We start from the raw sequence: 16,971 nt of genomic DNA, 5'->3' as shown, positions 1-16,971 counted from the left end.
AGAAAGCCAGCAAAACCGTGCTGGAAACTTTAATGCCTCGCGTCAACCGTCAATTAATAACCAGGGAACTTGAAGAGGAAGAGTTGTCCTCCGGCTCCTCGGCCACGCCAAGAAATGTTGACCTTCACACGATGATACTTCTAGAATCATTTCTCTTCCCCTTCTCTTTCATGTTTTGCTCGACATCATTTGTTTTTTATTTTGTTTTTTTTTGTGCATGAAAAATATTTGAAGATGGCACGAAAATACCTTTTCAAGTGATTCATTTAATTGGTAATTGAAAATCACAATTCTAGAATCATTTGACTTGCATTTGAGTATTTTTATAAGGGTTTACTTAGATCAAAAAAATATTAAATCAATATCAATAAATCAAGATTGTAAAACAAAACACTATTTTTATAATTCAAACCTTAAAAAAATAAAATTGAAACGCAACACCACACATTACCTTACAAAAAAACATACAGCGATAAAAATCTATTTTTTAAAAAATCCTGGGAGGCAATTTTAAATGTTATTTTTTTAAAAAAAACCTGTATATAAGTTTCTTTTCATTTAATAATTTCTTTTTTTTTTGGGAATCCTCGTTATTTAATAATAAAAAATACATTTCTACATAGGGTCATTTTTCATCCACGATGCTTTTCTGGAATCTGAGTTTGAAAAGATAACAAGAGCAACGAACCAACTTAATTACAATCTAAGACTAATACAGCTACATCAACATCATCCGGACAGAGCAACGAACCAACTTAATTACAATCTAGACTCATACAGCAACATCAATATCCGGAGGCAGGACCAGACTATGACCAGGATAATAAAACTGTGCCTAACCTAAAGGAAAAGTACTGTAAAAAGCCTGTAAGAATAAAAGGTTTTGGAAATTAAATTAAATTAATATTCTTTATATATATATATTAATTTAATTTAATTTCCAAAACCTTTTATTCTTACATCAACAGTGTGGAATTCATCAAATACTTAAAATTCAAATTTAGAATCACTTTTAAGATATAAAATCAAAAGGGCTCTGTTACTTGCTTATTTTTGACGTTTCAAGAGTATCTTATATTTATTTTATTATAATCACTTATAAATAAATTTATTAGTTAATAAAGTTATTATTTTTCGACAGACGCCCCATGTCCTTTCTGTAGCAATTTTCCAGACACATTGAAAAGCAAAAAGGGAGAGGGAATCAGTGCGGTGCTTGAAAACGTGGTAAAAAGGAAGAAGATCCAGGGAAGGTGGAGATTGAAGATATTAAAATAGAGCCATCTATTATTTTATTTATTTTCTGGTCAAATAATAGGAACCCAACTATCGATTACTTATTTATTATTATTCTTTCTTTCACCAGAGTTATCTTCTAACGATTTTCTCTTTCATCGTTTTGTTTCATTTTTTCTTTAAAATTTTAATTACTAATAATAATAAAAAAATGAGTTTTGAAGAATTCAAATGCCAGGCCACCACTTCACACCAGTCCTGTACTCCTGCGTCCATATAAAACGTGTTCTTGCCTTTTTCGGGGACATCCCGCTCCACATTTTCTTCACCTTAAGAGCAAGATCAACCCCAAAGATTTGGGATTTCTCTGATTCAAGTTCAAAACATAGAAAACGAAATCTGGGTATTGATTGGTTCTAGCTGTTTTTGAAGATTTCTTTTGATTCAACATCCAAAACGAAGCAACGAGAATAAGAGGAAACATTATCTGGGTTTTGGTTTTAGAATAAGAGGAAACATTATCTGGGTTTTGTTTTTTTTTATTTGTCGTTTAAGTATACTGATCCATAATCTATGGAGAGTGCTGATATTTATAGAGCTAGTAGTAGCTTAAGAAGTAGTTCCAGAGCAGGTTCTTCAGCGTGGAGAAACACTACGGTGGAAGCGTTTTCAAGATCTTCAAGAGAAGAAGATGATGAAGAGGCTCTAAAATGGGCTGCAATAGAGAAACTTCCCACTTATGATCGATTAAGAAAAGGTATATTAACTAGTGCATCGAAAGGTGTAGCTAATGAAGTAGATATTGAAAAGCTTGGAGTCCAAGAGAGAAAACAGTTGCTTGAAAGGTTGGTCAAAGTTGCAGAAGAGGATAACGAGAAGTTCTTGTGGAAGCTTAAGGACCGTGTTGAAAGGTAAAAAATTCTCCTTTTTTTTTTTTTTTGGTTTTCACGTGTATTTTCTCTGTTTAATCATAGAGAAAATGTTCTTACGGGGTTTAAACATTTAGAGAGAACTGACTTTTAATTTATTAAGAGGGAGAGAAAAATGCTTATACTCAATCGGCTATTTGTTAATTTCTCATTCATGACATAACTTCAATAGGTTTTTGATCCAGAAAAAAAAAAAAGATGAAAAGATGGATTTTGTTCTCCCTCTTTTTGATTGGAAAAGTTGTTGAAGTTCTTGATTTTTTGTGATCTTTGGCGTTTCAGGGTTGGCATTGATGTTCCAACAATTGAAGTTCGGTACGATAATCTAAATATCGAAGCAGAAGCATACGTAGGGAGTGGTGCTTTGCCTTCATTTGCTAAGTTCACTTTTAATATAATAGAGGTAACGACTTTAGCAAACATTTAACATCAGTTATCGCTACTGAAATATGATACTTTTGCTCATGCTTTTCTTATTAACTAATCACGATTTTATCAATTTTGAAGGGTTTATTGATTTCTCTTAATATCCTTCGAAATAGAAAGAAACCATTCACCATCCTTAAGGATGTTAGCGGAATCGTCAAGCCATCAAGGTAAGATGATCATGGTCTCAAATCTGTTTTCTTAAAAATTCCTTCAATAGTTAGAGTTGCCAATTCTTGATTTTTGTGTTATGTACTTGTTATAGATTGACTTTGCTTTTGGGTCCTCCAAGTTCTGGGAAGACCACACTGTTGTTGGCTTTGGCTGGGAAACTTGATCCTAATCTGAAGGTGGTGATATATTCTTGTAAATTTGTATAATCCATAAGGATTTAGCTTTTAGTGTCTGTTTTAATTCGAGAAGCTGAATTCTCTCATGCAGTTTTCTGGTCGTGTGACTTATAATGGTCATGAGATGAATGAGTTTGTACCACAAAGAACAGCAGCCTATATCAGTCAACATGATCTCCACATAGGAGAAATGACCGTAAGGGAAACATTGGCGTTCTCTGCCAGGTGCCAAGGGGTTGGATACTTGCACGGTTAGAATAATGGACTAAATTCTCTTTGCATTTTCTATCAGAATCATAAGTTACTCTGGTGATCTATAACTCGAGAAAATTTTGGCATTTGACAGACATGTTGGCGGAGTTGTCCAGAAGAGAGAAAGAAGCCAACATCAAGCCTGATCCTGATGTTGATGTCTTCATGAAGGTGAGGAAATGTATTATTATTCTGTGTACTAATTGATTGAAAAATAACAAGGAAAGAAGGATATACATTTCTATAAAACAACATCATTATTCAGTCCATCAATGTTCTTATTATCTGATATTTAAACCATATTAAAAGGCCCTTCATTTTACTTCACAAATTCTATGCCAATTTATCAAATCTATTGATCGATGACTAGAATTAGTGAAATAAGTTACGATTTCTGCTGTTTCTGGTATTGCAGGCAGTAGCATCACAAGGTGATGAGGCCAATGTCATCACCGACTATGTCATAAAGGTAGTATCAGTATGCATTACTCTAGCTTCATAAAATTTTTCATAAACCCTGAAAATGATATCTGTCAAATGTTTTGTGCCTTGTCTTAAAATTACAGATATTAGGATTGGAAATCTGCGCAGACACTATGGTAGGTGATGAAATGATAAGGGGTATCTCTGGAGGACAAAGGAAGCGTGTTACAACTGGTAACAATCTCCATTAGTCCATTCCTAGTATCAGGGACCAATTAGTTTTCTTCATTCTACTAATCTACAACAATGGATTGTAGGTGAAATGCTGGTTGGACCATCAAGGGCATTGTTTATGGATGAGATTACTAGTGGCTTGGACAGCTCAACAACTTACCAAATTGTGAACTCATTAAGGCATACCGTTCACATTCTCAATTGCACCGCTGTCATCTCACTTCTCCAGCCAGCACCTGAGACTTATGATCTCTTCGATGACATTATTCTCCTTTCAGATGGCCAAATTGTGTACCAGGGGCCTCGTGAACGTGTGCTTGATTTTTTTGAACATATGGGCTTCGAGTGCCCTGAAAGAAAAGGCGTGGCTGACTTTTTGCAAGAAGTAAGCATAAAGAAGGCAGTTGTGTTCAGCACCTTTGTTACAATAGGATCTCCTATTGTCTATAAGAAGAGCCTTATGTGTTATCATAATCTTTGTCAATAATGAATGAATTCATTGCAGGTGACATCAAGGAAAGATCAAGAGCAGTACTGGGCACGAAAAGATCAGCCTTACAGGTTTATCACAGCCAACGAATTTGCTGAGGCTTTTCAATCGTTCAATGTGGGACGGAGGACTGCAGAGGAGCTTTCAATACCGTTTGACAAGTCCAAGAACCATCCAGCTGCTTTGGTAACCAAAACTCATGGAGCTGGAAAGAAAGATCTGCTTAAAGCTAACTTCTCTAGAGAATACTTGCTCATGAAGAGGAACTCATTCGTCTACATCTTCAAGATTAGCCAAGTACTTACCGACAGATCTTGCATTATCTAAAGTTCTGTTTTTTTGAATTTTGCATACAGTGTGACACCTTTTCATTTCGTATCAGCTTACAATAATGGCACTCATTTCAATGACACTCTTCTTTCGGACTGAGATGCATCGAGATACAGTCACGGATGGTGGAATTTATACTGGTGCTCTGTTCTTCACTGCAATCATGATCATGTTTAATGGTATGTCAGAGCTATCCATGACCATCGCAAAGCTTCCTGTGTTTTACAAGCAAAGAGACCTCCGATTCTTTCCTTCATGGGCATATGCAATTCCTCAATGGATCCTGAAAATTCCTGTCGCATTTGTTGAAGTTGGTGCATGGGTGTTCCTAACCTATTATGTGATTGGATTTGATCCTAATGTTGAAAGGTAAATAAAAATTCTTATTTTTTTTTAAAAACCTGTACGAGAATCCATTCTGATCCAGCTGATATATCAAGGCAATGTTTTTCTCCAGGCTTTTTAAGCAGTACTTCCTGCTTTTGCTAATTAACCAGATGGCATCTGCATTATTTCGATTTATCGCTGCAGCTGGAAGGAACATGATTGTTGCTAACACCTTTGGGTCATTTGCGCTACTTACACTTTTTGCATTGGGTGGCTTCATCTTGTCACGAGGTAATATGATTAGGCTTTGAAATTGTATTTTGCAATTCAATATGAAAGAATTCTTCTTTACTTTTTGTTTCATGCCACAGAGAAAATAAAGAAATGGTGGATATGGGGTTACTGGATTTCACCATTGATGTATGGGCAGACGGCAATAGTAGTGAATGAGTTCCTTGGAAATAGTTGGAGTCATGTATAGTTTCTTGAACTGGTCATTTTTATATTTGCGCTTTTGGCTCTCAATAGTCAACTGATATCTGAAGTTTTTCAAATCATAGGTTCCTGAAAACTCCACAGAACCACTAGGAATACAAGTTTTGAAGAGTCGCGGGTTCTTCACAGAAGCATATTGGTATTGGATAGGAGTAGGGGCAACAATAGGATTCATATTACTATTAAATCTCTTCTTTGTGCTGGCTCTCACTTTCCTCAATGGTAAATGTCACTAACTTCTCAAATTCATAGCTCTTGATATTTGGAGCTTATTTTAAATTATTGCAAATCATGGTGGCAGCATTTGATAAGCCTCAGGCTGTTATATCTGAAGAGCCTGAAAGTGATGAATCTGGTCGCAAAACCGAACGAGCTATTCAGTTATCAAACCATGGAAGTAGTCACGGAACAAACACAGGTAAAAGAAATCCATCAATGAAGTGTGTTTTTCCTCCATTTCTTAATCCTATTGGGTACTCATTACCAATATAATTTCAATTTCCAACAGAGGGTGGAGTTGGAATTAGCAGAGCTAGTTCAGAGGCCATTGGCGGGGTCAGCAATAACAGGAAGAAAGGAATGGTTCTTCCATTTGAACCACATTCCATCACATTTGTTGACGTTATTTACTCCGTTGATATGCCACAGGTATTGAGATTTAGTGAATTAGGATTATATCTCACTTTGATGTGATACGATTCTGAGAACTTGACAAAACTCATCATAGTGGTATTGAAATTTTCAGGAAATGAAAGTTCAAGGAGTTGTTGAAGATAGATTGGTGCTTTTGAACGGTGTGAATGGAGCTTTCAGGCCTGGTGTCCTTACAGCTTTGATGGGTGTTAGTGGTGCTGGAAAAACAACTTTGATGGATGTGTTAGCTGGTAGGAAAACTGGTGGATATATTGAGGGAGAAATCAAAATTTCAGGGTACCCAAAGAAGCAAGAATCTTTTGCTAGAGTTTCTGGATACTGTGAGCAAAATGACATTCACTCTCCACAAGTTACTGTTTATGAATCCTTACTCTACTCAGCTTGGCTTCGTCTACCACCTGAAGTTGACTCTGAAACCAGAAGGGTACGTGCTCTCCACCTTAAATATATTTTAGGCATCTGGGAATCATTGTGCATGTTGGGGTTCTGTGAAATTTTCTTTATATCGTTCTTGTTTCCTTTTTGGCTTGCTTGTCATCTGATCAAGTTCAATCACTTAATCAGCATTCCCTAGTTGAACAGGCATTTCCATTTTATATTTTATCCTGTGATCAAGATCACTGAACCTGTTTTATATAGCTAAGAAGGGTACTGGTGAAGTTGATAGTTGTAGTGATGGTGCTAGAAAGCTTCAATTCAATTCAATTCAATTCAGCCAGACACACCCATTTAACCCATACATTGCCAAAATTGCTTCCAGATGTTCATTGAGGAAGTCATGGATCTTGTGGAGTTGAATCCATTGCGCCATGCATTAGTAGGGTTGCCTGGTGTGAATGGTTTGTCCACCGAGCAGCGCAAGCGGCTAACCATTGCAGTTGAGCTAGTTGCAAACCCCTCTATCATATTCATGGATGAGCCAACTTCAGGGCTAGATGCTAGAGCTGCTGCAATTGTGATGAGAACAGTTAGGAACACTGTGGACACAGGAAGAACAGTTGTATGCACCATCCATCAGCCCAGTATTGACATATTTGAAGCTTTTGATGAGGTAAGAAGTGTTAGCAAATTATCTCTATCAGAATTTTCCCATGATTTTATCACCATAACAATCTGCATTATTTAAAATGGCATGTAGCTGTTCCTGATGAAGCGAGGAGGACAAGAGATATATGTGGGGCCTCTGGGTCGCCATTCTACCCATCTAATAAAATATTTTGAGGTATGTTTGACGTGATCAGTTATCAAATAACACAAACAGTTGTATGTTCAGACCTATACTCAGACTAACCATCGACTAAGTCATATACCTTTCTATTTGTGAAGGCAATTGAAGGAGTCAGCAAAATTAAAGATGGTTATAATCCAGCAACTTGGATGCTGGAAATTTCTAGTTCAGCACAAGAAATGGCTTTGGAGGTTGATTTTTCTAACATTTACAAGAATTCAGATCTGTTCAGGTTAGATAAAGTACATGGCTAAGTGGTACAAACTAAAAAATATGCTAAATCCATGCATTTAAGTTTTTGACTTGGTATAATAAAGCATTTAATTAAGTATTTAGTGACGAATTTTGTCTAAAATTTGTGGATGATGTGTGACATAATTCAGGAGAAACAAAGCACTCATTGCGGAATTAAGCACACCTGCTCCTGGCTCGACAGACCTTTATTTCCCTACGAAGTACTCAACATCATTTCTCACACAATGTATGGCTTGCTTATGGAAGCAACATTGGTCATATTGGAGGAATCCACCATACACTGCCGTGAGATTTCTTTTCACAACCTTTATAGCCTTGATGTTTGGAACGATGTTCTGGGACCTTGGCTCCAAAGTGTAAGTCACAACGGGGTTCTTTAAAACAATTTAAAAGTTCAGACTTTGCTGGTTTGCTTTAACGTGCTCATTTAATTTCTCTCACAAACTGTAGGAATAGCACCCAAGATCTTTTGAATGCAATGGGTTCGATGTATGCAGCTGTTCTTTTCCTTGGTGTCCAAAACGCATCATCCGTGCAGCCGGTGGTGGCTGTTGAAAGAACTGTCTTCTACAGAGAAAGAGCTGCTGGAATGTATTCAGCTTTGCCATATGCCTTTGCACAGGTAACAATTCATCAGGCTTTAAGAGACTTCACTTATCAAGCAGGAATGCATTGCATGTTTTCCTCACCAAACTTTTATCATTTGTTGCAGGTCGTGATCGAGCTTCCGTATATTTTTGTTCAAGCTGCAGTCTACGGCATTATAGTTTATGCGATGATTGGATTTGAATGGACTGTTGTTAAGTTCTTTTGGTATCTGTTCTTCATGTACTTCACATTATTATACTTCACCTTCTACGGAATGATGGCTGTTGCAATGACTCCAAACCACCACATTGCTGCCATAGTTTCCTCTGCATTTTATGGAATATGGAACCTATTCTCAGGGTTTATAGTTCCTCGGCCCGTAAGTGTTTCACTATCTTATCATTTCGAATTCCAAATTTCCATAGTGTTGGGTTACCTTGTGGAATAATTTTGTGATTCATTTATGTGCTTTGGTCTATAACAGAGCATACCTATATGGTGGAGATGGTACTACTGGGCTTGTCCAGTATCATGGACCTTGTATGGATTGGTTGTATCACAGTTTGGAGATATACAGAAAGAGCTTTCCGAAACTCAAACAGTGGAAGAATATGTGAAGGATTATTTTGGTTTCGACCATGATTTTGTTGGAGTAGTCGCAGCGGCAGTTGTTGGATGGACTGTCCTCTTTGCTTTCATATTTGCCTTTGCTATCAAGGCTTTCAACTTCCAGAGGCGATAGAAATTTTATTCACACACACACATATATATGCTTTTCCTTTATTTTTAATTCGTTTACTTTCTGTATAGGCTATGTAGGTTTTATTGTCAATTTCGCAAAGCGCTTAAAGCTATATTAATACGAGTACAAGAATTTCTTGGTCTTGCTTTAAAGCTTGCCTAAAGCAATGAATGCGCCCCTTCTTCTCGGCATATATATATTTTTTAATTATTGTATGTCTGCTTTTGAATCTGCCGAACAGTTTATGCTTATTTTCCATTTGATAATAAAAGAGAAACCTCAGGTCATCCGTCCAAGATTGGAAAAATTGTGAGAGTACGTACGTTGCTTCCATAAAGACCAAATACCATCAGCCTAACAAATCACAATCGTCCAGGAGAACAATATTTTAGAGAAGATCGACACAAAAATCGCAGTTTTCATCTAGTTGGGTACCTTAATTCGTCTTCCACAAATTAAGTTTAGCAGGGAGAGAATTCTTACAGGTTCTCCAAACAAAGTTCTCAGCGTGCGGAGGAACCTAGAGGTGCCACATTTGCCTCTACCATGACCTTGTTTTGCCGAGAAATTGCCTCAGAAATACCAACCTGATCAAACTGCACAACCATGTTGACTAATTGCTTGTGCGTTTGGTTTGTGTGAGGACAAAGGATCTGTCTCGATTGGCAGATGGTGGCTATAGTGGGTCTGGAGATAGCATTGATGAACCTTGGAGTACAGTTGCACGAGGGTTAGATGAGAGTGTACTTGTCTTTTGTCTGAGTTGAAATAAATAAATAAATAAGAAAAAGGAATATTAATAATTAATAGGATTAATTAGGATTTTTCCTATGGTCAATAACAAGAGTATCACAATTTTCACGATCGATAATGAAGGAATATTTCGCATTTCAATCATTCAATTTGGGAAGAAGGGCTACAGAGGAGCTTTCAATCCCAGTTGACAAAAAGTATGGAGCTGGAAAGATGGATCTGCTTAAAGCTAACTTCTCAAGAGAATACTTGCTCGTGAAGAGGAACTCATTTGTCTACATCTTCTGGATATCCCAAGTAATTATCGACAGTCATTACAGGATCGAAGGGTTTTGTTTTTTGTTTTGCATGACACTTTTTGCTGATCTTCTATCAGCTGACAATTATGGCATTGATTTCCATGCCACTCTTCTTTCGGACTAAGATGCACGGAGACATGGAATAATTTATACTGGTGCTTTGTTCTTCACTGCGACCACGATCATGTTTGATGGCATAGCAGAGCTACCTACGACCAAAACAAAGCTTCCTGTGTTTTCCAGGCAAAGGGAACTGTTCTTTCCTGGTTTGACATATTCAATTCCTCCATATATGCTGAAAATTCCCATCAAAATTGATTGCTGCATGGGTGTTCCTAACCTACTATGAAATTGGTATGATCCGAACTTGAAAAGGTAAACAGGGATTCTTATTTTATTGTATACTGGTGCCTTCTTCTTCCCTGTGACCACGATCACGTTTAAGTTTTAACGGCATGGAAGAGCTATCTACGACCATCGCAAGGTGATGCTGGCGTAATATAATAGGACAATAATAAAACAGATAACAATTTTATTTTTTAAAAAATTAAAAAATAAGTAAATGATGACTACCTTATCAAGAAATTTACAAGAACTTTAAATAATTTAAAAAACCTTATTTCCACTAAGAAACATTTTAAAGTAAATAGAAAAAATCTAAAAACAATAACAAAATTAATTCAAATAACAATTTTAAAATTTAATTTTGGAGATCCAACTCTCAAATAAAAAATAAAAGAGCTTTAAATTAAAAAAATACTTATAAAATTATCTAACAAAATCTAAACTCGATTCAATAGTTAAATAAACTATTATTATAATTTTAATTATTTAGTCATATCACTAAATAATTAATTATATACAAATAACAAAGATAAGCATATTATGATCCCCACAACATTATGGCATTTAAAAAAACAACTATAATAAAAAGAAAATTCTTTATAACTATAGGTATATTTTTTTTTATTCACCATTACAGAATTATTTTAATCTTCAAAAAAAATCACAAGCTTTGTTTTGAGGGTATTTTAATTTTTTTTACACGACTAATTAGTCATTTAATAATTATATATATATATATATATTTCATAATTTTAAAATAGTTAAATTATTTAATTACCTCTATTTTTAGAAAAAATCATATCAGTTGATAAAAAGCATTTTAGCTTTTTTATTTTCTTAAATAAAAAGTCAACTTTGCTCTAACAATCAAGGAAAAGAAAATCTTAGACACGAGCTTTTTGATATTTAATTTGGTTTCTTTCTCTTTAAATATTATTTTTTAATTAATAAAGTTGTGAACACGTGACATATGCTTGCACTTGAAATTTGCCATTTTTTGGTGACCAAACAATCTTTTTTACCATGTTATTGGATGTGCTGCCACGTTCTTTTTCACTAGGTGCAACACATTTTATCATTAGTGTGACGGTTTATTGTTGATTGTCTTTTCTATTTGTTTTCTTTTCTCTCCCCTTCCTAAAAATGCAGGTTTGTTCTTTTTTTATTTATTTCAATTTCAATTTTTATTTTTGATATTTTTATAAACATTTTATTTATTTTTAATTTAATCATTTAATTTTAATTTGGCATGTTTTATTTTTTCCACTTGGTTCCTTATAGTTTTGATTTATGATTTTCTTTCTTGACCTTTTTGTGAATTTTTTTTTAAAGTTTAATCCTCAATTCTAATTTTTCATATATAATATTTTTCAATTTAATTTTTCTTTTTTCAATTTTAATTGTTTTTGGATTTTTTGTCAATGTTATGGTGGTTTTTAATTTAATTATTCAATCTAAATTTGTTGTGTTTTGTTATTTCTAATTTGACCTTTATATATTTTTATTTTATTTCTTTATAATTTTTGTTTTTAATTTAATCCTCCAAATCAAAAACTTCTCCTCGTAACAATTCACCAATCATTTCTAACATCAAAAAGCATATAATTCCTTTTAACCATTGCTAGAATTATTTATGGGAGATGCTGGATGGACCTGGGAGGGCATTGTTTATGGATCAGATTTCTACTTGTTTGGACAGTTGAAATAGTGGCGGAGACGCATAGGAGATTAAGGGGGCAATTGCCCCCTTAATTTTTTTAATTGTTTTTAAATTATAGGTATTGATTTGATTATTTTGAATTAATTAAAAGTTATATTATTTTTATTTGAATTAGTTATGATATGAAATTAAATTTTTTCACGAGATGAACAAGTAAACATTTTAATTGTTGTCAATAAAATTAAAGGTTGGTTTTTTTTTAGAAAATGAAAAAAAAAGTATTTTTTTGTTTTTTAAAATGATTTATCATGATAAATTTAAAGTATCAATCCTGATCCATATCCATGTATTATATATAATATGTTGCATGGTAATGAGGTATGAAATAAGTTTTGATGAATTAATATGGATTTTATTATGAATTTTATATGAACAATTTATAATTATTATGTAACTAAATTGAATTTTGTTATTATAAAAATTTTTTATGTAACTAAACTGAATTTTGTTATTATAAAATTTTAAAAAGAATAATTATAATATAAATTTTTTTATTTAATTTTTTTTAAAATTAATTTTGCTTTATATAAGTTAATATATTTGTTTTGAATTGATTTTAGTGTATAACTATATAATATAATATTTATTAATTAATTTATCTTTTTATTTAAAATATTTTAGCTCCGCCAGGGAGCTGAACAACCTTCCAAATTGTGAACTCACTATGGCTATACGTTCACATTTTTAATGGAACTGCCGTCATCTCTTTCCTTCAGCCAACACCAGAGACTTATGACTTATTTGATGACATTAATCTCCTGTCAGATAGCAAAATTGTATACCAGGGTCCTCTTGAAAATATGATTGAATTTTGTTAACAGATGGGTTTCAAGTGTCGTGAAAAAACCGGAGTGGCTGACTTCTAGCTAGAAGCAAGCATAAACTTGGCACTTTTGTTTAGCACAATTATTACTAAAGGATTTCTGATAAGAAACGCCATTTGTATGGGTGTAAAGATCAGCCTTGGGAAATGAATGAACACATTGCAGGAGACATCTAAGAAAGATCAAGAGCAGTATTGGGCACGTAAAGATCAGCCTTTACATATTTGTCACTGTCAGCGAATTTACTGTGGAATTTCGATCATTCATTGTGGGACGATGGATTGCAGACGAGCTTTCCATCCCATTTGACAAAACTAGGAATCATCCAGCTGCTTTGGAAACCAAACAATATGGGGTTGAAATGTTAGATCTGATTAAAACAAACTTGTCAAGAGAATACTTGATCATGAAGAGGAACTCTTTTGTCTACATCTACAAGCTTTGCCAAGTAATTACTTACAGTTCTTGCATTACCATGATTTCTTTTTCTTCCGAATTTTGCGTGGAGTATAACAGTACTTTTGCACTTGTGTATCTAGTATAACACACTAGATCTCATAAAAACTTTGAAGTTAGAACGTGCTTGGGTTAGAGCAGTACTAGAACCTCCGATCCTGGAAATCACCGTGCACCCTAACCCATATACAAGTATAAGATTGCTAGTAGAATCTCGATCAGATTTCATAATAACTTCGGAGTTAAAATGTGCTCGTGTTAGAATAGTACTAGAACCTCCTGGAAATCATTGACCCTAACCAACACAGGCAAGTATGTGATTGTTTGTAGGATCTTGAGTTGGCGGGCTTTTCCTTGTGATTTAGCTCTTGAGAATGATTTCTCATCCGTGGGTGGCGTCTAGGAGTGTGTCTACGAGATGCACTAAAATTCACTCATCATTGACCCTAACCAACACAGGCAAGTATGTCAATCATGCTTAATGGTATGTCTGAGATATCTCAGACCATTGCAAAGCTGCCGGTGTTTTATAAGCAAAGGGACATCCGATTCTATCCTTCATGGGCATATTCTCTCTTCCTCCATTCGTCCTGAAAATCCCTCTCTCATTCATCGAAGTTTTTGGATTGGTGTTCCTAACCTATTATGTAATTGGATTTGATCCAAACGTTGTAAGGTAAACAAGAATGTTGAATTACTTCATTGGAAACTTGCAAAAGGGGTTTTTTGTGATCTAAATGGTATAACAAGCCAATCTACTTCCTGCTCTATTCAGCTTGGCTTCGTCGACCCCTCGAAATTGATGCTGAAACTAGAAAGGTAGGCATCTATAGTCTTTCATTTGCATATCAAACATCTATTTTTCAGATCAAGTTCAAAGTTTATGTTACTACTAACTTTTTTTTAATTCTTTCTAGTGCTTTTAGCTTGCCAAGCTAATTGAATGGCTAGCTCACCTGGCACGTCTACTTTTAAAATTTATCCTTCGAAAAAATTGTAATGGTCCTCTTCGTTCTAACAAATTATAAGTTCTTGTCTTATTTATAGCGTTACTGGAAACTTCCATTCAATTCATCCATGGATCACCAAACAAAAGGCTTACACCGAATGACCTTCGTATTTATTTGTATTGCGAACTTTGGTGTCAGATGTTCATTGATGAAGTCAGGGACCTTGTCGAGTTGAATCCATTGCAGCAAGCACTAGTTGGGTTGCCTGGTGCGAATATTGGTCTATCCACTGAGCAGCTCAAGCGGCTAACAATTGCAGTTGGAACTTCATGCAAATCCCTCTATAATTCATGGACGAGCGAACTTCAGGACTAGATGCTAGAGCTGCTGCAATTGTGATGAAAACTGTTATGAGCACAGTGGACACAGGAAAAACAGTAGCATGCACCATCCATCTGCCCAACTTGGACATATTTGAAGTTTTCGATGAGGTAAAAGTTGTAAACAGATTATCTCAATCTGAACATTGCTGTGCGTTCATCAGAAAAATAATTTGGATTTTTTTGACACGGTATTGTAGCTATTCCTGATGATGCAAGGACAGGATATATATAGGCATTGGCCTCCATTCTATTTATTTAATATTAAAGAGTATAGTTTAATTGATTAGATTTTAAATTTATTTTTTAAATTTTATTAGTTTCAGTTTTATAAACTTTTAAATTTATTTTTTAAATTTTATTAGTTTCTTTGAATCATTAGAAATTTATATAATTATTAATTTTAAAATATAAAAAAATTAATTAAATTACATATAAACTAAACTGATCTAAATATTTATAATTAAAAAAAAACTTCGAAGCCATGCTTGATGTGATGAATAATCTGCAAACACAAACAGTTTACGTTATCCTCAATCTTTGTTTACACTAACCAGTGACTAATTCATAGAGATAAAAATAATATTTTGGTTAGCAAACATGTAATTATCAAAATAACATGATTTTTAACCAATTACTTATTATATTATCAATATTAGGTAATTGAAAATTACAACTCCAATACATTTTAGCGTGGTAATGTGATGTAATTTTTTTTAAAAAATGTATTTAAATTAAAAATTAAAATATTGAATTAATATTTTTTATACCAAGTTTATGTTTTTAACATAAACATAAACATATCAATATTAATAAAAAAATACCTACAAATATTAAATTGATACTTTTATAATTCAAAATTCTGAAATCTTAACAAGTATAGCGTACATTCATTATATATATATATTGTGAATCCATGTTGTCTAATAATAAAAATACTTTTTCTTAAGTGTCATGGTGTCATTGGGTCAATTTTCTTTCACGATTTCGAGTTTGAAATGATAACAAAAGAATTGAACCCACTTAATTACAATCTACAATAATACCACAATTAGCAACATTACCAAGTTGACTAATTAATTTAATTTGCAAAACTTTTTATTCTTACACCAGCAGTTTGTGGAATTTATCAAATATTTAAAATTCAAATTTCTCTATAATTTCTTATAATTCAACATAGACAATAAGTAATTCTGACGAACACCTCATAATTGGGAAGTCCTCTATTGAGTTCCAAAAAAAAAAAGACTATTAAAAAATAAAAACAAGGAAGTAGTCCTCTATTTATTTATGCATTTTCTAGCTGGTTGTTAAGGGGGGAAAAAATTCAAAGAGCCCATCTAAATTGTAGAATATTATATGGTCGGAGCTCAATAGTCATTTGGCTCTTTTCCATGCTATTAGTGCTTACCTCCTTTACATCATGTTTCACGAACATATTTATGAATATGTTTGTTTTTGTCGGTAAGGTTGGATATACTCTAATTATACATAAAATTCAATTATAAAAACTAGTTTTTCTTGTTTTTTCTAATTTTTTTAATAAGTTCCATGTACAACCCTCAACCTCAACTATAAAAACAAACATGCCCATAATTTTTTAATTATATAGTTTTATCAAAGAAAATGAAGGGTTAGATATGCTTGCGGCTAAATTAAGAAGTGTTTGAGAATGTTGATGATCGCCTGTATTTAAAATTTTTAAATATTATTTTTATTAAGAATTAATTTATTTTATATTTTTTTAATTATTTTAATGTGTTAATATAACAAATAAATTTAAAAAAATATATTTAAATGTATTTACAAATAAAAAGTATTTTAAAAAATAATTACTACTACAATACTAAAAAAATACTCAACAAAAATATCATTTTTACTATCCTATTAAAGCTTATATTTCTAAATCAAGTTTTCAAATACAATGCATGAGCCATTTTGGAAATTTATTCTCATTTTACCAACACCAAAATCTTATTGTTATTATTAAATTCATAATAATTTGTGATTTGGTTTAAGTAATTATAGATTTGAGGGAATGTATTAAATGATATAATCAATTATTATATTTAGATTCACCTGTTAATTAGATGGATTTGTTTTATATTTGTTTTTATTATATTTTTATATAAACTTTACATAATACTGCTTGCATTCATTTATATTAATTTAGAAAGTTCTTATTTTTCTACGTATACACCTCATCATGTTTCTTTGTCCCTTTTTTTTTTTTTGCAATTTTCTAGATACTTTTTTTTTTTTTAAAAAAGAAGGAGCATGCATCA

At 33.2% G+C, this 16,971-nt stretch overlaps 1 protein-coding gene across 2 annotated transcripts; it reads left to right on the top strand.

Moving 5' to 3' along the window:
- Positions 1-1,490: 1,490 nt before the first annotated feature.
- LOC105132609 (pleiotropic drug resistance protein 1-like) lies at positions 1,491-9,150 on the top strand. Of its 2 annotated transcripts, none has more exons than XM_011036191.1 (25): positions 1,491-1,734; positions 1,770-2,147; positions 2,448-2,568; positions 2,673-2,761; positions 2,857-2,941; positions 3,033-3,192; positions 3,288-3,364; positions 3,609-3,662; positions 3,760-3,850; positions 3,934-4,235; positions 4,356-4,637; positions 4,723-5,039; positions 5,128-5,288; positions 5,369-5,472; positions 5,558-5,714; positions 5,794-5,910; positions 6,001-6,140; positions 6,238-6,570; positions 6,907-7,197; positions 7,285-7,368; positions 7,473-7,606; positions 7,758-7,985; positions 8,080-8,251; positions 8,342-8,596; positions 8,702-9,150. In XM_011036191.1, exons 2-25 carry the CDS (start codon positions 1,810-1,812, stop codon positions 8,957-8,959), a joined length of 4,350 nt encoding a protein of 1,449 aa, XP_011034493.1. In that variant the 5' UTR covers positions 1,491-1,734; positions 1,770-1,809; the 3' UTR covers positions 8,960-9,150. The 2 variants fall into 2 exon arrangements, with proteins under 2 accessions (XP_011034493.1, XP_011034492.1); XM_011036190.1 differs by having other exon boundaries at positions 1,765-2,147.
- Positions 9,151-16,971: the final 7,821 nt, after the last annotated feature.

Source organism: Populus euphratica, unplaced genomic scaffold (genome assembly GCF_000495115.2).
Source record: "Populus euphratica unplaced genomic scaffold, PopEup_1.0 scaffold87.1, whole genome shotgun sequence".
Taxonomy (NCBI): domain Eukaryota; kingdom Viridiplantae; phylum Streptophyta; class Magnoliopsida; order Malpighiales; family Salicaceae; genus Populus; species Populus euphratica.
Note: the sequence above shows the minus strand (reverse complement) of the source record. Positions and strands in the feature narration are given on the sequence as shown.

Bases quoted from the DNA above. Each gene is read 5' to 3' on its own strand.
- LOC105132609 (XM_011036191.1), top strand. From the start codon at position 1,810: ATGGAGAGTGCTGATATTTATAGAGCTAGTAGTAGCTTAAGAAGTAGT. The intron at 7,369-7,472 runs GTATGTTTGACG...CTATTTGTGAAG, and splicing joins ATCTAATAAAATATTTTGAG to GCAATTGAAGGAGTCAGCAA. The intron at 7,607-7,757 runs GTTAGATAAAGT...GACATAATTCAG, and splicing joins AAGAATTCAGATCTGTTCAG to GAGAAACAAAGCACTCATTG.